Raw genomic sequence first — 25435 nt, forward strand, 5'->3', positions numbered from 1 at the left:
GTGCTACTTATAAGATGAAACTTAATAACATGTTACTTTAAAGATAATTCTCAAAATCATAATACAGCTAAAATTTTCTTAAATATGGCACACCCTTTGAACTAAAATCCATTACTACCATAGAAATAAAGATTTCTTTTTCGTGCTTTTAAAACTTCTATGAATTGTGTGAAACACCATAGCCGAACACGACGGTCCAGCAACAAGTGAAACGGAGAAAGAAAATCAATTTGTGGAATTTTTTACTCTGATCTAGATCTGGGCTTTTTGCAGATTCATCTAATGATTAAATCCAATAAATAAACCAAGAGACTGGAGAGTAACGTGCTGAGAAAGTGGCTAGAAATAATCATCAAGAAACATTTAAAAGAACAGAGCATACTGCAGAAGTTATGAAGGTCCATGCAACTGTTACCCTTCCAAAAAATGAAAGGACGCTGAGAGAGAGAGAGAGAGAGAGAGATTTCTTGCTTGCTTCAGTCATTCTTTTTCTCTGGTCCAACGACGACTAACGCCTTCCTATATATGCAGCAATGCTCATGCTCTTTTGCATTTTAAGGAATCCCCTGTTTTCCCTCTGTTTAAGGTCCTCTTCTTGTCAGATCTTGGGCCTCCGTCTTCAAAACCCTTCTCTCGGTTTTTCTATGTTTGGGTTTATCTCCAACACCAAAGCCTTCCTTTCTGGACAAGAAATAACTTTCTTGCCTCCTAGTTTATAGTCTTACCCTCCTGAATTGGATATCTTGGAGATTCACTTCCTTTGTATTCTCGAATAAGAATGGCAAGTGATTTAAGGGCATTTAAAACGTCTGGAGCCGGAGACATCTATCAGAGAGAGAGGTCATCATGGGTCATCACGCTACCCATTTAAACAGATGTGCGAAGAACAGAGCAACGGAGGCTTTTGAGTTTCGGGTCTGCTCTCTGTTTCTCTCCCACATGCAGTGTCCCTTTTGATTACGAGCCTGTATTTTTCTCCTCGTTGGTCTGTGTCATTCACTGGTTTTTTTTTTGCCTCCTCAGAAATTCGATTCGGCTGTGTGACAAAGAGGAGAAAATGCTGTCTCAGCAGCAAGCTGAAGAAGCGATGGTCTCCAGCTTCACCAACGCTGGAGAGAGAGACGGAATAGTAGAAGAAAGAAAGGTGCAAACGGATGGCTCCAACGACAACAACAATGGCGGCGGCGGCGGGGGTCTGGTCTCAAAAGCTTCCTCTGGCATGGCGGGTCTGTGTATGATGCTTGGTTCAGTTGCGCCTCCAATCAGGTAGACTTAAATTCTTGTTGCCAACAATCATTTTTCTGGACATGTAAATGTAATGACTTACTGTGGTGACTTCGCCTCAATTTAAAGATCTGGCCTTTAGTTCACGAGTCAAGAATTTGATCAGTTTTGATCTGACCCTCATCCGATTCTGTCTTTACGCTCGGGATGTTACGCAGGTGGCGCAGGTGCTGCTGACACTGCCCTATTCGTTCTCCCAGCTCGGGATGCTTTCCGGGATAATTCTGCAGGTTTTCTATGGAATCATGGGGAGCTGGACGGCTTATCTCATCAGCGTGCTCTACGTCGAGTACAGAACCAGGAAAGAGAAGGAGAATCACAGCTTCAAGAACCACGTCATTCAGGTGCATCTCTATTCCAGAATCGCCACATGCCGAACCGAAGAGCACGTTTTACTCATTCATCTAATTAGAATCGCTGAACTGGGTTGAATCTCGAAATCGGTGTGCTTTCTGTTTTGGTTCAGTGGTTCGAGGTCCTGGATGGTTTGCTTGGTCCCTACTGGAAAGCCCTCGGGCTGGCTTTCAACGTCACTTTCCTCCTCTTCGGATCGGTCATCCAGCTCATAGCCTGTGCAAGGTTCTCCATTTCATTATCAGTTGGCGATTCCTTTTCGCTTAATCGAGATGACGACTTCGTCCGTCAATCTGTATGCTTTCCTATCCTTCTCGTTCTTATTTTTGATTTCCGGGGCCATTGCATTGCAGCAACATATACTACATCAACGACCATCTGGACAAGAGGACATGGACGTACATATTCGGAGCATGCTGCGCGACCACCGTGTTCATCCCCTCCTTCCACAACTACCGGATTTGGTCCTTCCTTGGCCTTGGCATGACCACCTACACTGCTTGGTACATGACTGCCGCGGCCATCGCTCATGGCCAGGTAATCCATTTCGAGCCCGTTAAGATTAATTTCGTCTATTTGATTTCTGATGTAAATACCAATTGAAAAAATGATGCAGGCTAAGGATGTGATCCACAGTGGACCTACCAAGCTGGTCCTGTATTTCACCGGTGCCACCAATATCCTCTACACTTTCGGTGGACACGCCGTCACCGTGTGAGTTCCTCCTCCGTCTCGTGCTCATTAATCAACTACAGAATCACACTTTGGCTGAAATTTATGAGATTAAACTTGAAAGGAGCAGTTCTTGATTGATGATTGACGGTGAATGTGGCATAATACTTGAATCACTCGGGTCGAGTCATCTCAGGAGACCGAACGGCAATGATAATCATCGACAAACTTTCCTTCTCTTCATGAAACTAAACGATTCGTCGTGTAAAACCATGACAGCGAAATAATGGATGCAATGTGGAAGCCGAGAAAGTTCAAGTACATATATCTGCTGGCCACACTGTTCGTGTTCACTCTCACGATTCCATCGGCGACAGCGGTGTACTGGGCCTTCGGCGACCAGCTCTTGAACCATTCCAATGCCTTCTCTCTCCTCCCTAGCTCGGGTTGGCGCGATGCTGCTGTCATTTTGATGCTCATCCATCAGGTCCCTCTCCACAAATTTCCCTCCATGATATATTTTCGCATACATACACGCACATTATTCGATATTGTAGATGATTTTCCATCCAATCCATTGACAAAGATGTTGATGCGTGATTTTATCGGCATCGCAGTTCATAACATTCGGGTTCGCATGCACTCCGCTCTACTTTGTGTGGGAGAAGGTGATAGGGGTGCACCACAAGAAGAGCATATTATTTAAGGCGGTCGCCCGGTTTCCGGTGGTGATTCCCATCTGGTTCCTGGCCATCATCTTTCCCTTCTTCGGGCCGATCAACTCTGCCGTGGGCGCCCTCTTGGTCAGCTTCACCGTCTACATCATCCCTGCCGCCGCCCACATGCTCACTTATCGGTCGGCCTTTGCCCGGCAGGTCCGTGAAATGACATGAATTGTCCATGTTTAAGGCAGTACAACTACATATATTGCTAATTGAAAGTCCAGTTCTTTCTTTCATCATCTGACATATATCGGTTTCTTGCATGCAGAACGCCGCCGAGAAGCCGCCATTCTTCCTGCCGAGCTGGACGGCCATATACGTTGTGAACGTGTTCGTGGTGGGTTGGGTCCTGGTGGTCGGGTTCGGGTTCGGAGGATGGGCGAGCATGGCCAACTTCATCAAGCAAGTGGACACGTTCGGGCTCTTTGCTAAATGCTACCAGTGCAACACACCTTCCCCATCACACCATTAGATGAACTTTGTAATTTGCTCTTGCTGATAATAAATTTGGGATGCTGTGATTATGGAAATGGGAATAAATAGTTGAGTCAGCAAAGAGCGAGTCGACTTGACTTATTAATGCGGAATTTGCTGTCATCTGAGCTGGTTTTTCAGAGGTTTTTACCTTTTTCTGAATTGCTGCGTCTGATTTGAAATGGATGGATGGGGGAAATCTCCTTAAAATGGAATCTGCTATCACATGGTTTTGCATAGTGGGAAGATAGGGAAATTTTTACCATGTGGACGCACATGAATTGCAAAAGGATCTTGCGATTTCTGGAATTTCTTTCGATTGGAAATGCGCTTTGAATGAACTGGTTCTGCAATGTCAGTCAAGTTGGATTGTGCGTGGTTAGGTAGTGGTTGACATTTCAAGTTGCAGATTGAAGTGAAGCAGATGACTCTGATTTGTAATTTTCCTTTCCCTTTTTCTCTAATCTTTGTTCTGTGCTATCTAATTCTATTAGGAAATAGACATTTATCCTCCAAGAGCAGCAAGTTAATTTAAAATTAGATAAATGATAGAGTAGCATTTTTCATGAGATAAATGGACCATAATCTTCCGGACGTAATCAAGAAGATTATAAGCAATTTAGGAATATTATGTTTTTTCATTTGGAAATTTACAAGTTTGTTTCACTGTCGGTATAATTACTGTTTTTATTTGGAATATTGAATTTCGAGTTACATCTCCGTATGCTACTCCTTTTTCTTTCCTTTAATTTGGCTTGTACATTATGATTTTTTGTTTCGAATTTAAAATTTCTAGAACTTTTGCAACATGCAAATATCAATGGCACATATATAATTTCTTATTAATTTTTAAATATTTGAATGATATGTTAAATTTTGACGGTAAAAAAACAAAAAAAAAAAAAATTTCTACTCGTTTTTACGTGTAAACAAATAGGTCGTCGATTTATTCTCTCCATCGTGATTTTTCCTTTCAAGCTTAACAAAATTTTCGGCTTGTTAACTTTACGTTTGGTGTCGGTGCATATGACGGAGTTTTTTTTTTTTTTTCGAACATATGCCGGAATTGATTGCAAGTAAATGAAAAGGTACAAGTCAAGGTACAAGTCCCACAGCTAAAAAGTAAGGAGAAACTAACAAATACAAATTTTCGCATGAGATGGGAATTTCAGCTGTTGAAATAAAATCATTGGTGTAAAATATGGTGATGTTGTAATATCTAATATGTATATCTTTACTTCTCCACCGAAATAATCATTTAGTCAAAAGTAAAATTTTCCTTTCTCTTGATAACATAAAACATATTGAGACTTGAATATGTCCTAAAATTGCTTCATCTCAACTTCAAGATGCAAAATTCGGGAGTATTCTCAAGGGCGAGGGGACAAAAACTCTCTCCAATCGGAGGAAAATGTATTGTGGGTACTGTCATATTAAAATAATAAACACATCCAGGTAGGGTATTGGATTACTAGGCTATTGTTGTAAGCCTATGTAAGAAGCTTGCTTCATGCTGATTAGACACATATTTCGTACATTATCTAGAATTAGCATGTCTAACTAGTTAAAGATAATCTTTAAAAAGTGATATATTTGCAAATGCTTGATATTTTAGATTTTTTCCACTAACAAAAAAAATATATATATTCGCGGTAAAATTTAAATAAGACAAGAAATAAAATCAAAAGCGAATGTTTATCCAAAGCTTTTCGAATGTTAAAATATAATTGAGGGAAAAAAAGAAAATGAAAAAAAGAAAGGGGGTTGCGAACTCTCTCCCTGTGTCCTCTTTTTCCAGTCGGAGGCTGCACCACCCTGCGCTTTTCCCTCCTGCGTTTTCCGGGAAATTTCACAGAGAAGGGTGGACTCCGCCGGAGATGCCTCGCGGACGCCCCCCCTCCAGACAGGTCTCTCCTTCTCTCTCCTCCTGCATCCTCTCTCTCTCTCTCTTCCCGGCCATCTCGCATTCCGCCGGTCATCGCCGATCCGATCATTCGCACTCCTCCCGTCGCGTTTCCTCGTTCTTCCTTTTCCCTCCTTTTCCTTCAAAAACAATCCTTTTACGACGTCGGGCTTCGTCGAGCTTCGCGTGGACTCCGTCTTTTCGCTCGGAGGAGCTGGCGTCTCGTTACCGAACGAGTCTTTCGTCGTCGTCTCTCTCTCTCATTCGATCGTTCGCGTATTCCTTGCTGTTAATGGGTTTTCTTTCTTTCTTTCTTTCTTTTTTTGCCATTTGTTGGGTTTTCGTCCCCTACGATGGTTGTTCGCAGGCGGAGAGAAGAGAACGAAACTCGCGAATGGGCGCGGCCCTCGACGCCATGCGCCAGTACGGCTTCCCAGAGAGGATAGTGCGCCAGACCGTTCGAGAGCTGCTCGAGGTTGATTCCCTTTCTCTTTTCTTTTTTCTTTTTCAACGTTCTGGCTTCTTGCGGCTGCTCTGACGTGGTATTGACCAGGTTTATACCGGGGAATGGCACTTCATTGAGGTTGATGCCTACATGGCCCTCATTGAAGCACTTCTTGAGAAGCAGGATCAGCGTGAGACCAAGGAGGTCAGTTCACCTTTTGGGCCTTGTGAATCTCAGTATTGTCATTTTTCTATATTACTTTTGTTCGAGCTCGTGTGGGAATCTACTAGTTTGCCTGGAAATCACTATATTGCTGAATGGACTGCATAAATGTTTTGCTGTTGTCGAGGTCTAGTGCAAAGCAATGTGTCTTTCATCTTATATTGATTTCCTTGGAAGATAGTAGTGGATTTGTGTTGGAACTGCTACAGGAGCGAAAATTAATTAGGAAGTTTGTAGAGGGCATTGGGCCATATTACTCACACACTTCGATATGTCGATTTTAATTGAGTGTAGCAGATTTATATGGTACTTGGCACACCAGGGGAACAAAAAGAATTTGTTTATTGTTTGGAACTGTGATGCGGTAAGATAGGAATCTGAACTCTTTGTAAATTACATCAATTCGAGCAAATTCATGCACCTTCTTTCTCAATAATTTTGTAATCATTGCTGTACATACGCACAAAAACATGCATATATAATTACACTCATGTGCATGCGTGAGGACATAAGGATTTTTCCTAGTATTCCTTTGAGATGCAATCACCCTTATTGGACAAAACTTTACAAATGGAAAGTGTTTCCACCCTGAAGTTGTTGGAAGTGTCATTTTCAACAAACTTTTCAGCAGCTATAGAAGAATGAGATTTTCTTGCTGGTTCCATTTGCCTTAAGTTTTGGCATTCCATCAAATTCTTCTGCTTTTCTTCTACTTGGAGTCTCTAATTAAACACAGGTTGTTTGTGCTGAACGAGTTGATTAGCAACAGAAACATGGTTGTCTATGCAAATGTTGTACAATGTTTCCTTTTCAATCGAACATACTTCTAACACTTGTTCCACTTCCTTTTCTATTTTGAAGATTGAAGCTTCAACAAGCAGTAGACACGATGGAGACACCTCCACAATGCTAATAGCCGGGCCCTCTAGTAGCGGAGTAGTGTTGCCTGAACATGAAGCTGAAGCTGCCATGAATTATATTGAGGCCCCTGGATCTTCTTCACGAGTGGATGAGGCTATCCCCCTAGCTTCTGCTTTGCCAACTCTTGAGCTTGGTAGCACTCTTTTCCTTTCTTTTCCCAACGCTTAGATTTTTCTGGAATTCCATTGTATGGTACCCTTACTTGGCTAGATTCTAAGTGATTTCTTCTGCTTGGATCTGAGTGAAACTTAATATTGTATATGCCTCGTAAAAGGGTCTGCATGAAATCCTGTTGTTCTCTGTGACAGAGGAAGTTGAATATAGTCTCTGTATTCAGTATGCATGGAGGTAAAAATTTTGCTACTGGATCAATATTTTCTGTTCTCCTAAGAAGTGAAAATGCAATGGGTTTCGTTGGAGTGGATCAGATATAGGAATGTTCTTGAAGGCAAAGCTATATGGTCAGATTTTTGCTTGCCTAGAAGAGGACGCTTAAGTGCTAAAAATTTAGTGAACTGGAGTTTAGCATGTATCATGAATTTCTTGTAGATGCTGATTACTGGAACTGGTTCTCTTTTTGTTGCCCACAAACTCAGAAGGGAGAGTTTATGAGTTGTCAAAATGCCTAAATCAATTTTCTTGGTGAAAATCCATTTACAAAGAGATAAATACAGGGCTTGTGTTCGGCATGACTATGAGCTGGGGAATGAACTGGATACTCATTTGCGGTTTCATATGTGGCACGTGCTTTGCCCTCTTGTTGAATTTGTGCCTCTGGAATTTATTAACTGCTTTATGTTACCTCCGCCGAGCCAAAGTTTATAATGCAATTTGTGGTATTGAATGGCTATGGCCTCCTGCTCGATGTCATCAAACGGTAGGTGTCCAAGCTGCTGTTCGTGAGATTTTATTCTAACATCTCTTGATAGAATCATTTGGATTAAAGTTTCTAATGCTAAATTCTTAAGGCAGTAGTGCTTTGTAGGCAGTCATCAAAGAGTACTTTTGTTAGAGGCTAATTTGGTTGACTTCTTGTATTCAGAAGAATTTTTTTATTGCATGGCTATAAGTTCCCAATCGTCCTACAACTAAAGGATTGATTAGTAAGATAGCTTCCTTATTTATCGAGTAATTGTTCTCTCTATGGAGATGATTGAGATGGGTTGGGACCAAATCTCATTCAATGGTCAGTTGCTGCTTCTATCTGGCCTAATACTTTTAACGTTCATTGAGCTGTTGAAACATGGAATTGTGAGGAAGGTCAGGCTAGCAGGAACAAAAGACGCTACAGGCTTGGGTTTACAAGCTGGCATCAGTGTGTTCACTTGTGTCCCATGTGGAGCGCTCAACATGTTTAGTTTAATACACCTATCGTTGCTGTAACTATTTATAGTGTCTTCAAGCAAATCAGAAATGGTGTTTGATGTAATCTTTTAGCTGCTGATATTAAATTTCACACTTCTCATACATTTCTAATTCTTTTCCTACGATGCTAGATTGTCCACCAGGATTTGAAGGATACAGAAGATGCTGCAAAGACGCCAGGCGTGATCATGACTCCGGTGGAGGGAGACAGGCTTCTGCTTTAATGAGCAACAGAGAGAGTTCTGACGCTGAGGGTATCCTTCAATCTGTTGCGCGCCCACCAGGATTTGAAGGATACAGAAGATGCTGCAAAGACGCCGGGCGCGATCATGACTCTGGTGGAGGGAGACAGGCTTCTGCTTTAATGAGCAATGGAGAGAGTTCTGACGCTGAGGGTATCCTTCAATCTGTTGTGCGCCTCTCGCCTACATTTGGCTTTGCACCTCAGGTTGTGGCGAACGGTGTTCACCTAAGGAGCCGTAGATGCTACAATGGTTTTATTTGCGGCGAAGAGGAGGCGGAGATGATGCAACTAAGGCTGCCGCCCTTGCTGCCTGAGTTCTTAACTAAATTCGTCAAGCATGACGGGAAGCAGAGGCCGCGGGGCCAGCGCAAGAGAAGGTGGGACGTGAGGTCGGAGGATCTGTAGTCCTATTCCTCTCTGTCTATCTCTGTCTCTGTCTCTCTCTATTCAAGACATCCCTAATTGGAGAGTAGCTATGGTCACGAATTGCTACAGGTCAAATTCTCTTGATACTTCACTAGATGTGTATGCGGAAAGAAATGAGAAGATCGAATCCCTCTTATTCATATGCCCAAGAGCACATACAGAATTTCGTGATAGTATGTTATCGAGTTAGTAACTTTTGCAGTAGGTGCCTGGAACTATGACTAAACCAGTGTCTTTTTCATTATAAATGTTTGCATATATCAGATGTTGGAAAGCAACAGGGTCATCCAGGAATGATGGGTAAAAATATATTAGAAGCGCACATTTTAGTATTAAGACTTTTCGATAAATTATTTAAGTTTCATTTAAAAGAAATGATCATTTAAGTGTCAACTTTAATTTGGAATGTTGAAAATTTCGATATGTCAATATTTTATCAATTTCCTTGACCCGCGTCGTCTCCATGATTTGTGGTAAATCTTGTCACTAATTCGGACAAGTCAACCAATCTCCCTAAATTATTCAAGCCCTAATTGGAATCCTAAAAGTTAAGAGCTGAATCTTGTAATGGAATGGCTCAAATTCGTTTCAACAAATCCAATTGATGCCTTGCATTTCAGAAGAAGCTCCTCGAGCATCATATGCGGTCTCCCTTAAAGCATTTTCACAAGCAAGTGGTGTCCATTTCAATCGCAATATGTATAGACATCAATGATGCACCGATTTTGATCCAACGCACGACGTCAAAAAGGGTTCTCTCTTCTTCATCATCCTTCCTACACAGTCCAACGCCATTGTTCGCCGCTGTTCTCTGCTTCATCGTCCTCCTCTGTTTTTTGGCCGACCAACTTAAAGCACGTCGTCTTAGCTTGACGAACGATTGCGATCAGAGATGCTCATCGCCAAGGTACTGCTGGAACACTTTATTCAACCCCGTTTTGATGAAAAGCAAGAGACGACAGTAATGGAACTTGAGGTCCCCATCGAAACGAAAAGTATCAAATTATCACTGACATATAACGGCATCATTTCGCATAAATTCAAGCGCCTTTTGTGGTCACGATTATGTTTCAAACTCTTCACTCTAGTCCCAATTCATTTGTTTCGTGAAAAATGTATCATTTTTGAAAAACTTTTTTCGGAAAATGACTTTATTTTTCAGTGTTGTTGGACTGAAATCTAAAAAAGACTTGGAATATATTTTCCGTCTTTTGGTAAGAAAAATCTGATGAGTAAAATTAGCAAAACTTTTTTCATTTTTATATATTGTTTTCTTTTCTTTTTACTCCTTCTTTGGCCAATCGTCCGGTGAGCTCGAGCCACCGATGGCAGTGGCCAATGACTGGCCAAGGAATAAGCAAAAAAGAAAAAAAGAAAAGAAAAAAGAATATATGAAAATTACAAATTCGTCTCCTAAAAAAAAAATTGGAAAATTCGAATTTTTAAAAAATAGTTTTGTAAGAACAAAGATTTCATTAACTAAGGACTTGAGCCCAAGTGCCGAGGACACACGATGGCCTTTGTGGATTCGGGCATGAGGATTGCGACCAAAGATTGAGAGTTGGGATCTTGGGCCCAACCTTGAGGGGCTCAGGTTTGGTCGTTGGAGATTTGGTCTTGAACACCGAAACCTGGGAATCAACATTGGAGTTTTCATGTTTAACCATAAAGTTTTGGTAGGAAAACATTTTTCAATAATTAGGAAAAAAAAATTATTGACTCATTTTCCTAACCAAATCAAATATTGGGAATATGAGAAAAATATTATTCTCGATACAAGTAAACCCTAAATATAGATCGAGGATGTTCACATGTGTGCGGCTTGAATCGTCCGGACCCAAAAGGAACCGCATTCACGCCTCTCCATTTTGTACTTCTTGGTGGTACGCATTATACAGGCATTGGCTTTTTGGATAGGAGTTTTTTTTTTTTTTTTGGTCGGATTTTGGATAGGAGTTAAAAATGTGTGTTCAGAGGGGATTCTTGAACTTTTCAATCACGTGTTGCACAACAACAGCACGATTCGGCATGATACTTGTGTCGGGATCCTCTCGTTTTCTTTCTCCATCATGTAATACGGCCCCGACACATTGTCCCTGGCGATGCTCCGCATCTCTGAAGAGATTGGCATCGACTTGGGGACTGAGAGAAGCTTCAATTATTTGTAACATGGACCATCACTCAAACTCGGGATACAAGCCACAAATCTTGACGGGGTTGAGCTTCTGAGGATACTACAAACATCTCTATCGAAGAGAAAGCGATGAGAAATGAAAACGGAAATGGCATGAAAATCATGATGTTATAATAATGGGTCAACTTAATGTCATATTTGGCAATTTGCGATGTGACTTTTCAATTTATTTGGATTATCTGTTAGGGAAGTTACAATTTTGTGTCTATTGAAGAAAAGATTCTCACGACAAGGCAAGTCGCTTGTTTTTATTCTTTTTTTTTTAGGGATTAATTACAGCACAATCTGTGTGAGCGAGCATAAGTGGACAACATGTTAAATGATGGTCCCGTGATGATAAGTCTATCTCAAACATTGACATATTATTTAACCAAGTATTTAATTTCAGATATAGATTCCTTACAAGGCTAATCAAGAACTAACCCTCCCTAATTAAAGGGCTTGGATGAGGACATGATACAAACTCAATACTGTATAAGGGAAATTATCATTAAAATGGGAAAATCAGATATTGTCTAAACTATCTTTGCCCAAGACATCAACTTAATAAGATGGCAAAGATGGCAAAGATGGAAACGTCAGAAGGTTTTAAGAGAAAGTTCATTTTCCATGTTAAGGTCGCCCGTATCCGCCAATCAGTTGTCTTCATAAGCGCGCCATTTGGTGTCAGTCACCCCAACACTCTTCGCAAGCTCGAGCGCCTGTACCTCTTTCCTCCTCCCGCTCCCCAAAGCAAGCGGAGCTCGGAACCACCGGCGAGACCAGGGCCGACCGCTCACCAGCCTCCGGCGAACCGGTGATTCCGCTCCCCGCATGGCAATGCAAACCCTAGCGTACTCCCGGAGCTTGGTCCCGGCGAGCCACCGGCTGCCCCCGGCGCCGGGGCCGCCCGGCGGCGGCGGCCGGAGCTGGAGCTCGTGCTCGGCGCGAGGCGTCCGCACGTTCAAGTGCCTGTCGATCTCGAGTCCTCCGTTAGGTGACGTTGCAATGGCTCCTCGCCGTTTGTTTTTCGATTTTTTTCGTTTTGATGTTTGAGGAAGGATTCGGTGTGGACGATTCGTTAGTTGATTCCGTAATGGAGGAACGATATCCCGTAGTATGTGATTGTCCGCATTCGGCGAACGTTCGTTTGCTATGGACTTCGACATTGGCATTTCTTCTTGGAGCTAGCTCTTCATTGATCCGGTCTTTTTCGATGTTGTGGCTGTCTCGATTGAGTTACGAGTAAATGCTCGAAACTACATAGAATAAGCGGACTAGAATTCATACCTGCTTTTTGAATTTTTTGTAATCTTATGAGTCCTAAAGCAGAAGAGGTTAATCTGACATCTATCTTTAAACTTCTCTTGTGGTTGGATTTTTCCAGCTGATGATGCTGTGAAGTTTAAGGAAGCTTCGAAAAACGGAAATCTTATTCCGCTTCATCGATGCATTTTCTCGGATCAACTTACTCCGGTCATCGCATACAGGTGTTTGGTTAAGGAAGATGATCGAGAGGCTCCGAGCTTTCTTTATGAGTCAGTTCAGCCTGGCTTTCAGTCTTCGACTGTGGTAAGAGCAGTTCATCGCTCATCTTTCCTTGAACACGTTCGCGTTACGACACAGTGACTCTTGACCACTGTCCATCTGTTGTTTAATTAGGGACGGTACAGTGTTGTTGGAGCGCAGCCAGCGATAGAAGTTGTTGCTAAAGAAAATAAGGTTACCGTTGTTGACCATGAAAAGGGGCGTCTCACTGAGGAGGTGGTAGATGATCCTATGATGATTCCCAGGAGAATCTCTGAATCATGGAAACCTCAACTCATTGATGATCTTCCGGATGCATTTTGTGGTAAGATGACATTACTACTGCATTGAGTATGGCACGGTGATACTGCTCTGCTCGCTTTAAGCTCGGTTTTGCTTAAAACAGGCGAATGTTATCGTGTTTGAGCTGTAATGAAGCATATAGGAGTGATTTGCGATCATCATATTTCAGATGATATCTGTATCTAATTATGTAATTTGCTTATATCTGTGCTGATCGAGGTGATCCATGTTAGGTGGGTGGGTTGGTTATTTTTCGTATGATACGGTTCGCTATGTGGAGAAGAAAAAGCTGGCATTCTCCTTGGCGCCACAAGATGATAGAAACTTAGCTGACCTTCATCTGGGCCTCTATGATGATGTCATTGTGTTCGATCATGTAGAGAAGGTATCATTTAAATTTGTCTCTTACTTCAATTGGCTGTTCATTAGGGTGAAATAGTTCTTAAGAAGCACAAAATTTCATATTGCTGAAATGATGCTTTGACATACTACTACTGTTGCTTTGATGTACTAGTGCATCCTGTTCATCAGACTTGTGATTGCCGCAAACATTTCACTACTCATGACTCAATGGTTCTCTCCGCTGACTAATTTAGAATATAGAGTTCAAGTACTAGCTTATTCTTTAGTGATCTGTGATTAATTGGGAAGGAAGTGAAATAGTGGATGCATGATTATTAGAAAGGCCATAAAGAAGAAAGACAAGTAGTTGCAAACATTGAGTTTCTTTTTCCTGTTGCCTTATTGTATCTGATTGGGCGGTAAAGGAATTGTTACATCCAGTTGCCAATTAGGTTCCATTATGCTAGAAACAATGTAGTCTCTTGAATATTTCTCAGTGTACTATCAGTGTGACACAGGCTCTAATTTTGTTTATCGTAGAAAGCATATGCAATTCACTGGGTTCGGCTTGATCAACACTCTTCAGTTGAGAATGCTTACAATGATGGCATGAAACGTTTGGAGTTGTTGGTGAGCAAAGTTCAGGATTTTGCCCCGTAAGTAACTTTACCTTGTTTATATGAACCCAGTGGTTTTCTTGAAAATCAGCATCTTTTAATATGATTGTCAACTGCAGGCCTAAGCTATCTCCAGGTTCTGTGGTTTTAAACACTAACCATTTCGGTCCTGCTTTAAACAAGTCAAACATGACGAGTGACGCATATAAGAAGGCAGTGCTCCAGGCAAAAGAACATATTCAGGCTGGAGATATTTTCCAAATTGTACTAAGTCAACGTTTTGAACGCCGCACATTTGCGGACCCATTTGAAGTGTACAGGGCACTGAGAATTGTGAATCCAAGTCCATATATGACGTATTTGCAAGTGCGTGTTTCCGGTAAATCAATTCATCTACAGTTAGTCTCCATTCTGCTTTCCTGGTTGTCTATGGTCGATTAACTTTTTTTTTTTAATTTAATAACAGGCTAGAGGGTGTATTATGGTTGCCTCAAGTCCTGAAATTCTTACTCGCGTAAAACAGGTGAAGTCCTTTTACTTTCATTTGGGATCGCCAACTGAGATGGTTTGATTTTTGACTGGTCGTGCAATACTTTCCTGCCTTTTTTGACATAGGCTTATTGAATCTACTCTTCCTTTGATCTTAGTTTTAAGAGTATATTTTGTCCTTATGTGGAAATTTTTTATGGAAATGTGCAGAAGAAAATTGTGAATCGCCCCTTAGCTGGAACTGTGAGAAGGGGGAAGACATTTGAAGAAGACGAGATCTTGAAAGTCCAGCTGCTAAATGATGCAAAGCAACGGGCAGAACACATCATGCTGGTTGATTTGGGCCGAAATGATGTTGGCAAGGTCCGTACTTATATCTGAGATGTGGCACTACTATTACTATAATTATGAGGAGACTTATGTTCTGAATTGGCTGAACCATTTTACTCAACCTGTTGTTCTGCATATGCCAATTTTCTTCCAGTTTTTCATTCTCTGGTAGGTTTAATAGAGAAAACCAGACATATGGATCTACTGGTGGATGGCAATACGTCAACGTCGATTGGCATGGTCTTTGTCAACATTTTCCCCTTATACCACTACCGTTCATATGTTCTCCCTCTTCGAAACTCTTTTATAAACCCCCCCCCTCAACAAAAAAAACCAAAGAAACAAAATAAAATGCATGCACACTTGCACACTCGTGCGTATGTAAATTTTAAAAGATAGGTCCCTGCAAACAGTGAATTTTATTTGTGGGAATAATGGCTTCTGTTCCATTTTAATTTTGCTAGGAGATTGCTCCCTTCCCTTAGGTTAAAGGCATTTTTTGGCTAATATAGGCTCAATGCAGTTCCTACTAATTTCAGGCTAGAAACTTTTGCAGCATCAGTTTCCATTTCTTTTAGCCCATACAGATAATGTTCATCTGATGCCCCCTTTTTTCCCTGGTGCAGGTTTCAAAATATGGTTCAGTGAACGTGGAAAGGCTGATGGATGTGGAACGGTACTCTCATGTAATGCATATCAGCTCCACGGTGAGAATCCAAAGTTATGCTTGCGGATGTTATCTAGAACACTCAAAAGGGACTAAGCAAGTAGATGATAATGGAGATAGGCGTGCATCATTATGGGAAATGCATTCGTTATCACGGAGAATCTAGACCTTCGGATTTGAGTTGAACTCGTGCTTGTGTCTATATATGTCTTGACCAGAATAGCATATCCTTCATGGCCTATGCCCTCGGCTTGATGCACTTGTCAAAACCTTCTATAATGACGGTGCATGCTACCCATACTAAGTCAGTCGCTCTATGTATTCTGTATTTCTTGAACAAAAAAACAAGCATGAATGCACAAATCCCAGCTTGCCGACTCCACAATAATTATCATTATGCAGAACTTAAAGCTCTATTAGTCAAGACGTGCAGGTATATGGTCCACTAGTTCTGCTTTATAAATTGCTCAGCATGTCAATGCCGGAAGTTGAGCTGTCAATCATGAATCTTATCTGATTTCTCATGGAAGTGTTCTGGATCTTTCGACACCGCAGTGCTTGAATCTGGTGTTCGATCACCAAGAATGTTTGTTTCTAAAATTTGCCATGTTGAATTAGTACGACTTACTCGAGCAGGTCATAATGACAGTCTTCGGGCGTTCATCCTTCTGCACCATTCTCAACTACCTTGTTGGTTTATCCAGTCATGTCATCTGCATAGTGATGGCAAAACTACAGGTGCCCTTTTAAGCAGCACAACATTTTGATATTGCAGGTGACAGGTGAATTAGATGATCAGTTCACCTGTTGGGATGCCTTGAAAGCTGCATTACCTGTTGGAACTGTCAGTGGAGCACCCAAGGTTGTGGATCTCTCTCTCCCTCCCTCCCTCCCTCCCTCCCTCCCTCTCTCTCCCCCTGTTCTGATCAAACATAAGCTTCCCTGATGTAGGTGAGGGCGATGGAGCTGATCGATCAGCTGGAGGTGACGCGGCGCGGGCCATATAGCGGCGGATTCGGGGGCGTCTCCTTTCTGGGAGACATGGACATCGCGCTTGCTCTCAGGACGATCGTGTTCCCGACTGGAATGCGTCACGACACCATGTATTCGTACAAGGATGCCAACACGCGGAGGGAATGGGTTGCTTACCTCCAAGCCGGCGCGGGCATCGTCGCCGACAGCGACCCCGACGACGAGCACCAGGAGTGCCAGAACAAAGCCGCCGGCCTCGCCCGGGCCATCGACTTGGCTGAATCCGCCTTCGTGAACAAATGACATGATCCTCCCGGAGAAAATTCTGAGTGGTGGTCTCTAATTGTTTGGCCTCGGACATAGACGGAGTTAGATCGGACTTTGATGTAGCTGAATTCAACATCTGAGCAATAAAAAAACATCCTTCCTTCTGTTCCTATTTCAAATCGACTGCGAGGTTGATTGAGATCTGCGATCCTGATTTTTACGACCGAAAATTGATTGCAAACGCTTAATAGGACGATACCCGCGGATAAAAAAAGAAAAAGAAAAAAAGAACAGCGAAAAGTTTAATTATTTAATATATATCTGCGTCAATCTAACGGCATTTCATTCAGCGGCTTCCTCATCGCCACCGGTCCCGAACAAAAACCAAGGAAAACGACTCATCCCACCCCCAAAACCAGATCCGACCCGATCGGTCCCCCCGCCGGAGCTCCGATGGCGAGCCTGTGGCGGGCCGCGACGGGCTTCGCGGCGAAGCCCGAGGCCGACTACGACGGCGTGGAGTTCTGGTCCGGCCCAGAGCGCGCGGGGTGGCTGACGAAGCAAGGCGAGTACATCAAGACGTGGCGCCGGCGGTGGTTCGTCCTCAAGCAGGGGAAGCTGTTCTGGTTCAAGGACTCCGGCGTGACCCGCGCCTCCAAGCCGCGCGGCGTCATCCCGGTGGCCGCCTGCCTCACCGTGAAGGGGGCCGAGGACATCCTCAACAAGCAGTACGCGTTCGAGCTCTCCACCCGGAGCGACACCATGTACTTCATCGCCGACTCCGAGAAGGAGAAGGAGGACTGGATCAACTCGATCGGGCGGTCCATCGTCCAGCACTCGCGGTCCGTCACCGATTCCGAGATCGTCGACTACGACAGCAAGCGATGAGGAGGGGCGGTCGAGGTTAATTTTGGTAATTTTACTGTTTCAGTCAGATGCTTGCGCCTCGAAACTGACGGTTCCATCGCCGGATCGTGCGGTGAGCTCTGTGCGAGCGAGGTCAATTTTCGCTGGACTTGCGTTAATCCGGTGCTTGTACATTGGAAATGGTTGTTTGTAGTGATTTGTGAGGTGATGTGTTACTCTCATTTCTCATCTGGCCTATTGTCTTTCGATTTGGTCGGTGGTTCATGCTTACATTGTTCATCATTATCGAGTGCTGTCCGGGGTCTAATTTTGTAATGACGCGATGCATCTGGATTTGTGCTACACAGATCTACAAAAGAGTAGTTCAAGCAGTTCGGCCTCCTATTCTGATGGAGATGAAAGCTGATGACTTGCGTCCTTAAAAAGAGCTCTATCTGATAGTTATACGTATCGAGAGTACATAATAATGTAGTCTATCTTGAGCAGCCTATTCATCTTCATAACACATACGTATCGCTTAGTTGGAATGGAAACCGAATCATCGCGATTGGCAATAAACAAGCATGAATTCATTCTCATTCGAGAAACAAAACATAGCGTTGTCTAATTATGGCTGGAAGGGGAGGTGGAGTTCCTTCCATATGAGTTTCAACTGTAATTTGCTGATAAGCTTCGGATCTGTTAAAGCTCCCAAGGTCAAAAGCTTTCGCTGTGGACATAACAGCATGGCGACATTGTTCCTGTCAATTCACTCCTCCGGCATCCAGCAGAGGGGAATGACCCTATGGAAAATGCGAAAACCAGGTACTCCTGAACCCTTAAAACCTGGGATAAAATGTAAATTTAAGCACAAATTGGGGGAATCTGGTCTGAAGCTGATTTTTTTATTGAACTACATAGCGCTATAAGCAAGACTGTTTCGGTGCAAGTGCAGAGGTACGTGTAAAATGTAAAATATGAGGTTCTTAGGGAGCTGTTCTAATGCCTTGTGATGGTGAGAATTTCTTCATGCGGTCTTCAGTGCATTTGGTTCTAAATGTTGAAGCCTTTACCTCTATCTTCACATTACTAGAAAATTGAATTTCTTCCTCCACATATATTTGGGAATTCGTATTGCCCTTTCCTGTCTAAACTGAAAAGGCATTTATTTCAGTCCCTGTGCTTGAGTGTGCAGGCACACTTCTGTTTTGCTCGACGATGCTTTAAGTGGTTAGTTTTGATCTGCCAAGGTTTTAACTTTTAAAGAAGTCGTAACTTTTGGATATTGTCTATCCTTGTGAACCAGCTGCATTTAGTCTGTCGCTAATCAAACATAGCTGAGTTCCAGCTTCTCTGATGCTCATTCTCTCTCTGGATACTCCAACTGAGCAGGCAATTCCAATTCCATAGACCATTATGAGACAGTCTTGAACTGTGTTGTCTCTGCTATGGCCTGCACTGCTCTCTTTCCTAAAGTAGAATGGGATCAGTAATTTCTAGAACTTGTGCGGGCCTCAACTAAATTGTTAAGGTACATCCGTGGGACTGATTCCAGTGAACGTCTCTAACAAGAGCATGCCATAACTATAGACATCGTCTTCTCTAGAAACCATACTTCTCGTGTTGACAAATGAAAGGGAATGACTATTCATAATCTACATCAACCCGGTAAATCAGTTATCCAATTGGTATATTATTGACAAATAATTGTTGGTACTCATTAAACTGAAAAAACATTAATCTGTTCATAATTTATGGTGGTAAAATTATTGTGTTGGTAACTTTTTTTTTTTGGGTTGAAATTGTGTGGGTAACTTATTAACTAATGAAGGGGACCACTTACAAAATGTAAAAACAATTAGTAATCTACTATTGGGATTGAGGATTATAAATTAGGCAGTTCATTCATCAGTTACTAACAGTTGATCGTTCTGAAAGTTCCTGGTAGTTCACTTTTAGAAAGCACAATGGAATGGCAATCACGAAAATGAAGCATGAAATCGCAAATCAAAAGCCCAAGTGTCGCATGCCACAATGCAAAAGTGGCCTGAAGTGATGTGCAGAGAGATTAAGAAGGGACGAGAGATGTGGCGTATAATCAGGTGTAGTTTAGCCACCTCATTGACCAGAGATTTATCGAGGGTGAGGATTCTGCGGAGAGCTTCTTTGTTTTGTTCTCAAAAGTCATTTATTGATTACCTTTATGATTAATCTGCAAAATTGGCGGTGCATTCAAAAAACTAAAAAGCGAGAAAGATTTGTACATTCCTCTAAGCGTTATCTCTAAGAATTAAATAAAAATTAATGAAAGCGAAATGGACTTTTCACACCAAAACCAAACAAATGAAAACTATTACGGAAGGAGCATGCCAGTGTTGGCATAAAGTACAGGAGAAAATTATATGTGGAAAAGAGAAGAGAATTCTGAAGTGTGCGAATAGTGTGAAATGCTCACTGTAAATCCATTGATCATGCAATGATAGTTCCCCTGCGCTGGACCATTATGCGACACGTGAGCAGTTTTTATTTTGTGCTCTTTCAACAAAGGCTATAAACTCTGCAGATTGTTTTTGAGGATAGTCATAAGTTTGTGCTAAAAGTTTAGGAATATTGCAATTAGCAATTAATTTATATAAATAATTTCATACTAATCTTGTTGAAAATGATCTCTTGAAACTAAAACTAGATAAAGAATAACAGTTTCGTGTTAATTAGCTATTACGCTTTATCTAATTTCGATGCACTTTCAAGACTTACCAGAAAAAAAAAAAAAGGGTGTTGGGAAGTTTGTCACCTCATTTTTTTTTTCTTTATTTTCTTGCCTTTTTGGTGTTTCAGTAGTATGGCTTTCTCATGTTCATATTCTACTAGTAAAGATGACCAAGGAACGATGGATTGGATAAAGTATAATGGGTCAAATACGATGGGCAGATTTCTGGCAAATCGAAGTGATTAGGTAATATATTGATGCCATCCACCTCCCATAAATAGCTTTTTCGTTAATGAGCTGCAATTCCAAAAGCCTAATTGACCGTGTTCAATTTGCGAGGAGCTTTGGTTTTGCAGTCTGGTCAGCAGAAATTTCCTCCTACTGAAAAATGCTTACGTGGATGTTGTCGGCCCTTCCAACGATGGGCAGCGATAGCTGAAATGCCACCGGCGAGCCTTGCCATTCTCCTTTTTTTTTTTTTTTTTTTTTCAGTTTTTTATTATAAAACGTCAGATTTTATTTTTTATTGTTTAATATAATTAAAATAAGAATTGAATAAACATAATAAAAAATGCCATGCAAGAAATAAAATTAATTTAAAAATGCAACATTAGCATTTTCCGCTAGTAAAATTGACGGTGTTAATGGAATATTTTGATTGTACTACTTTAATGAGTTTTAAGACCTAATTATACTTTTTTGTAAATTACAAGAAGTTTTTGGACTTCTAGAGAACATGACCCTGATAAAATTTAATAAAATTAACGAAAGGTAAATTTGTCATATGTATCAGTTTGAAGTTTTTGGTTGTCAAAAAATGATTTAGGGTAAATTTGTCATGTGTGTATTGTTTTTGGTTTTTTTTTTATGATATTAATCCTTTAAATAACATCTTGACATTTGATCTCGGACTGGTGGGATTGTGTGTGGAAGAAAAAAATATGCTAGTACTATAGCTGCAATTAATAGTTGCATATACATATCTGAAAATAATGCATTGAATTGTCTCAATTCGTTTAAATTTGCCACGGGAATATCTACCACTGCTGGTGCATCTTGGTGATCATAATTTCAACTCGTATTATTAGATTGAACTATTTAACTAGCAAAACAGAACAAAACGATAAATGGACTTGCTTGCATAGCTTTAGGAGACATATACAGGCTAAGCATGTATGCCTTTCTTCTCAATTTTCCAAATATACCGCACAGATGTGAGATGACAGCATCATTCCTAACGCCGTCTTCTCGTCTTACGCGCCAACTTTCACTTCAGAAGGAACACTGAAAAACAGCTATGTTCTTCATTGTCTAAACTATTCGGAGTCTATCTCAGAATTCAATTCTCCAACCTCACGATACATTGGAGAAGCATCTGTCCCACGTTTGCATAAGGGATGAAGACCTCCTGCCACCTCTCTCTATTCCCCGAAGAGGACGAAGACATTTGTTACCTTTATGGCTCCATCTTCACATAACCAGAAAATTGAGTTTATCTAGATTGGAAAAAAAATGCGTGCAGTCACGTGCCTGTCAATGCATAAGTGGTTCAGTTTGGCATTTGTAGGAGGTACGAGAAAACTTACCGCTTTAATATATTACCTATCCTTGTAAGCCAGCTGCGTAAAGTCTGTCCCTAATCGAACATAGTCGAGTTGCTACATCTGTTATGCTCATTCGCTCTCCTAAGACTTCAACAGAGCAAGCGATCCCAATTCCGTAGATCATTAATAGACAATCCTGGAGTGTGCTCTTTCTGCTTTCGCCTGCATAGCTTTCCACTTCTTGAACTAGAATGGGATCGGTAATCTCTAGGACTCGTTTAGGCAAAGCTTTCTCAACAAAATATGTAGGTTCAAATTTTCTTTGAATATCTCGGCGGTGGGCCTAATTCCGGTGAACATCTCTAGCAAGAGGATGCCATAACTATAGACATCACCTTCAGCAGAAACCGCACTACCCATTCCATATTCTACATACATCAAGAACCACATATGTTTGAGCTATGAGAAAATAATATGTGCACAATCTCATAGTAAAGTTAAAAGTTTTGTGAAAAGATGCCATAAACAATTTTGTGATGAAAAAATTCTTCATTTGATGGACATAAAGAGACTTACCTAGAGCAGTATAACCGATTGTTCCTCTCAAACCAATTGAGCTTATATTTGTGCTCATTTGAGATGTGGATTCAAGGATGATCTTTGTCAGTCCAAAGTCACCGACATGTCCGACCATCTCAGCGTCTAAAAGGACATTGCTTGGCTTTAGATCACAATGAACTATCGTGTTGTGGCATTGGTTATGAAGATAATCCAATGCAAAACTAATGTCGATGGAAATTTTTATCCTTTGGATGAGACTCAGATTTTTTGAAGGCCCATTTGCATTAGCTGGTATTGGAGATGGGTGCAACCATTCTTCAAGGCTACCATTGACCATGAACTCATAGACCAAAGCCTTAAAGTCATTCCCCTGATAATCAGTACCTGAGCATATTGTCAATACCTTCAAAAGATTTCGGTGTCTTATACGCTTTAAAGCCTCGCACTCAGCTTTGAAGCTCTTTAGAGCCCCATGATGCATTAAATTAAGCACCTTCACAGCAACGTTAATCCCATTCTCCTGGAGCAATCCCTTGTAAACAGATCCAAAACTACCAACACCGATCAAATTAGTTGAAGAAAAACCATTAGTTGCTTTAAGGAGAGTTCCATAAGATAAATTTTGCGAGCTATCAAATATGGAACTCAAAGTGGGTTCTTTTGTTTTCTTCTTCATCAACCAACATACATACACATAAACTAGAGCAAGAACCACCCCTAGAAGTCCCAAAAAAACAGGGAGCGTGAATTTCAACTTATGAACAACTCCTTTCCTCTTAGAGTGTTTAGAGATGCATTTAGGGAGCCGAAATTCCGGGATTCCTCCACAAATCTTGTTGTTTCCGGTAATAAAAGTGGCACTCGTATTCTTGAACACTCCTTCTGTTGGTAACATGCCTTTAAGATTGTTGTATGATAAATCCAGCATTTCCAGGAAGTCAAATGTCTCTAAGAATTTCGGAATCTCACCCGATAGATTGTTATTTGAAAAATCCAGTTTCTCAATGCTTCTTAATGAGCTAAATGATTGAGGAATGGTTCCTTGGAACTGGTTATCCTTCAATTTTAATACTATCAATCCATCACAATCACCTAGACTGCTTGGAATTTCACCACTAAATATATTGCCTGAAATGTCCAAAGTATTTAAATGTTCAATTTGTCCTATTTGCATTGGAAGGGCCCCATTCAAATGGTTGTGAGACAAGTTCAAATAGAGGAGAGTTTTCACCACCGGGAATATGGAACCACTAAGGTTGTTGTCAGAAAGATCAAGGTCCGTCAGACTTCGACACTTATCTAGAGAAGAAGGAATGTGCCCGTGAAAGTGATTCCCATCAAGAAGTAATCGAATCAATTTGTTGTTTCGCAAAAAGGATGGAATTACCCCCGATAGATTGTTATTGGAGAGTGCCAAATATGTTAGATTTTGAAGATTTCCCACATCAAACGGGATAGCACCTGAAAGAAAGATGTTTTCTATCCCCAAGACTTCCAAGTTCACAAGATTGCCGATTGCTCTAGGAATCTCACCAACTATAGGATTTACGCCTAATTCCAATACCGTGATACCAGTGGATAAATTACCAATGCAATCCGGCAACAACCCACCTAGTCTATTTTCTGAAATAATCAACCAGATTAAGCCAGTGCTATTGGTTAATGAGCAAAGGAAGCTCAACTCCCCGGATCCCCCACTTCCAAGGTGGTTACCGTCAAGCTGCAACTTTTGAAGGTTATGCAAACTTTGAAAAGAAGGTACGTTCCCTAAGAGTTTGTTGCTTGCAAGTTCAAGTATCTGTAGATTTGTGGCATTATTAGATAACGACTGAGGAATTGATCCAACAAATTGGTTCTGGGAAACACTAAAAAATTCTAGGTTAGGGAGATCAAAGCCTATTGTAGTGGGGAGACTTCCATGTATTTGGTTAAGTCCCACGTCAAATACTACCAATGACGATAAATTGTAGAGGGAAAGCGGAATCGTACCAGACAACTGATTTTGTAATAAACCAAGTGATCTCAGTTTGGTCAACTGACCTAGAGCCCAAGGAAGACTCCCGCCTAAGTAATTTAGGAAAAGAGCAAGCTCCTCCAACGATGATAAGTTCCCGATGGAAGAAGGGACACTTCCTGTTAGATTGTTTCCTCCTAAATAAAGCCACTGAAGCTTCACCAATGAACCTATCTCTGGAGGAACTTCTCCACTCAATTGGTTTCTGGACAATCCGATCCCAAGGAGGTTATGACAGCTTGATGTGTTCCTGGGGATTTCTCCTGCTAGAGAATTATTGGCTAGCGATAAGATGCGTAATCGATGCAACCGCCCAATCTGGGGAGGGATTTCATGGTGAAAGCTATTATTGTAGAGCCTCAATATCCTTAAGAAGCTAAGGTTCCCGATGTGAGGAGAGATAGACCCTGAGAGCTTATAGGAATTCAGGTCCAATATGGTGACTCTATTGTGGTGACGGTGACTGCATGTAACACCGTACCATTGGCAGAGATCGACCGTACCGTTCCAAGAGCTAAGCACCTTGAGAGGGTCCTCGGTTATCCCCACCTTGAATGCAAGTAATGCTGATTTGTCGGTTTCATTTGACGCTGAGGAGACTCGTGCAAAGCACAATGCAATAGCAATAGCAAAAATGAAGCGACGAAATGGTAAGTTTGCAAAACTAAAGCCCACGAGTTGCATAACTCAAAGCAGAATGGACTGAAGTGATATGCAGGGAGATCATGAAAGAATGAGAGATGTGATGCAGAGTTCAACTGTGAATCAGCCACCCTCAACGAGAGGAGATTTATAGAGGTGAGGATTTTGGAGAGAGCCTCTTATTTTGGTCTCGAAAGTCATTTATTGATTACCTTTAAAGCGAGATTAAAAAATAGGTAGTGCATCGAAAACGCTAAAAAACAGGATGGATGTGACATTCCTCTTAGCGTTCTCCCCACGATAGAATTAAAATGAAAAACTAATGAAAACAGACATCGGCCTTTCCACACCAAGTAAATGAAAATTATGACGGAAGGAGCATGCCATAATTTGCATTAA

General features: G+C 41.5%; 5 protein-coding genes across 6 annotated transcripts; 4 read left to right on the forward strand and 1 right to left on the reverse strand.

Annotated features, from left to right (window-relative positions):
• Positions 1-419: 419 nt before the first annotated feature.
• On the forward strand, positions 420-3658 carry LOC104454384 (auxin transporter-like protein 2). The gene is given in 10 exon segments (XM_010069211.3): positions 420-915; positions 1024-1193; positions 1196-1266; positions 1443-1628; positions 1751-1863; positions 1992-2175; positions 2255-2352; positions 2590-2797; positions 2928-3185; positions 3301-3658. Coding segments are annotated over 9 exon segments (1458 nt in total). The 5' UTR covers positions 420-915; positions 1024-1057; the 3' UTR covers positions 3505-3658.
• A 1625-nt stretch (positions 3659-5283) lies between these two features.
• On the forward strand, positions 5284-9205 carry LOC104454385. The gene is made up of 5 exons (XM_010069212.3): positions 5284-5413; positions 5777-5884; positions 5963-6058; positions 6938-7130; positions 8494-9205. Exons 1-5 carry the CDS (start codon positions 5384-5386, stop codon positions 9009-9011), a joined length of 945 nt encoding a protein of 314 aa, XP_010067514.1. The 5' UTR covers positions 5284-5383; the 3' UTR covers positions 9012-9205.
• A 2656-nt stretch (positions 9206-11861) lies between these two features.
• LOC104454387 (anthranilate synthase alpha subunit 1, chloroplastic) lies at positions 11862-16889 on the forward strand. The gene is made up of 11 exons (XM_010069215.3): positions 11862-12202; positions 12593-12777; positions 12868-13057; positions 13269-13420; positions 13918-14033; positions 14114-14360; positions 14461-14517; positions 14694-14846; positions 15440-15520; positions 16256-16342; positions 16432-16889. Exons 1-11 carry the CDS (start codon positions 12040-12042, stop codon positions 16753-16755), a joined length of 1755 nt encoding a protein of 584 aa, XP_010067517.2. The 5' UTR covers positions 11862-12039; the 3' UTR covers positions 16756-16889.
• Positions 16890-17026: 137 nt separating this feature from the next.
• On the forward strand, positions 17027-17893 carry LOC104454386 (pleckstrin homology domain-containing protein 1). Its single transcript, XM_010069214.3, has one exon. The coding sequence runs from the start codon at positions 17173-17175 to the stop codon at positions 17605-17607; it is 435 nt and encodes a 144-aa protein (XP_010067516.1). The 5' UTR covers positions 17027-17172; the 3' UTR covers positions 17608-17893.
• A 3459-nt stretch (positions 17894-21352) lies between these two features.
• LOC104455900 (probable LRR receptor-like serine/threonine-protein kinase At3g47570) lies at positions 21353-25147 on the reverse strand. Of its 2 annotated transcripts, XR_005552953.1 has the most exons (3): positions 22396-25147; positions 21862-22247; positions 21353-21771 (listed from the first exon to the last, which is right to left on the reverse strand). XR_005552953.1 is itself a non-coding variant. In XM_018859633.2 (2 exons), exons 1-2 carry the CDS (start codon positions 25076-25078, stop codon positions 22087-22089), a joined length of 2844 nt encoding a protein of 947 aa, XP_018715178.2. In that variant the 5' UTR covers positions 25079-25147; the 3' UTR covers positions 21353-22086. The 2 variants fall into 2 exon arrangements, 1 of the variants encoding a protein (XP_018715178.2); XM_018859633.2 differs by having other exon boundaries at positions 21353-22247.
• Between the last annotated feature and the right edge of the window lie 288 nt (positions 25148-25435).

This window comes from Eucalyptus grandis, chromosome 7 (assembly GCF_016545825.1).
Source record: "Eucalyptus grandis isolate ANBG69807.140 chromosome 7, ASM1654582v1, whole genome shotgun sequence".
NCBI classification, from domain to species: Eukaryota; Viridiplantae; Streptophyta; class Magnoliopsida; order Myrtales; family Myrtaceae; genus Eucalyptus; species Eucalyptus grandis.

Bases quoted from the DNA above. Each gene is read 5' to 3' on its own strand.
- LOC104454385 (XM_010069212.3), top strand. From the start codon at position 5,384: ATGCCTCGCGGACGCCCCCCCTCCAGACAG. The intron at 5,885-5,962 runs GTTGATTCCCTT...GGTATTGACCAG, and splicing joins CCGTTCGAGAGCTGCTCGAG to GTTTATACCGGGGAATGGCA. The intron at 7,131-8,493 runs GTAGCACTCTTT...CTACGATGCTAG, and splicing joins TTTGCCAACTCTTGAGCTTG to ATTGTCCACCAGGATTTGAA.
- LOC104454387 (XM_010069215.3), top strand. From the start codon at position 12,040: ATGGCAATGCAAACCCTAGCGTACTCCCGGAGCTTGGTCCCGGCGAGC. The intron at 13,421-13,917 runs GTATCATTTAAA...TGTTTATCGTAG, and splicing joins TGTTCGATCATGTAGAGAAG to AAAGCATATGCAATTCACTG. The intron at 14,847-15,439 runs GTCCGTACTTAT...TCCCTGGTGCAG, and splicing joins GCCGAAATGATGTTGGCAAG to GTTTCAAAATATGGTTCAGT.
- LOC104454386 (XM_010069214.3), top strand. From the start codon at position 17,173: ATGGCGAGCCTGTGGCGGGCCGCGACGGGCTTCGCGGCGAAGCCCGAG.
- LOC104455900 (XM_018859633.2), bottom strand. From the start codon at position 25,078: ATGCAACTCGTGGGCTTTAGTTTTGCAAACTTACCATTTCGTCGCTTC. The intron at 22,248-22,395 runs GTAAGTCTCTTT...TGATGTATGTAG, and splicing joins AATCGGTTATACTGCTCTAG to AATATGGAATGGGTAGTGCG.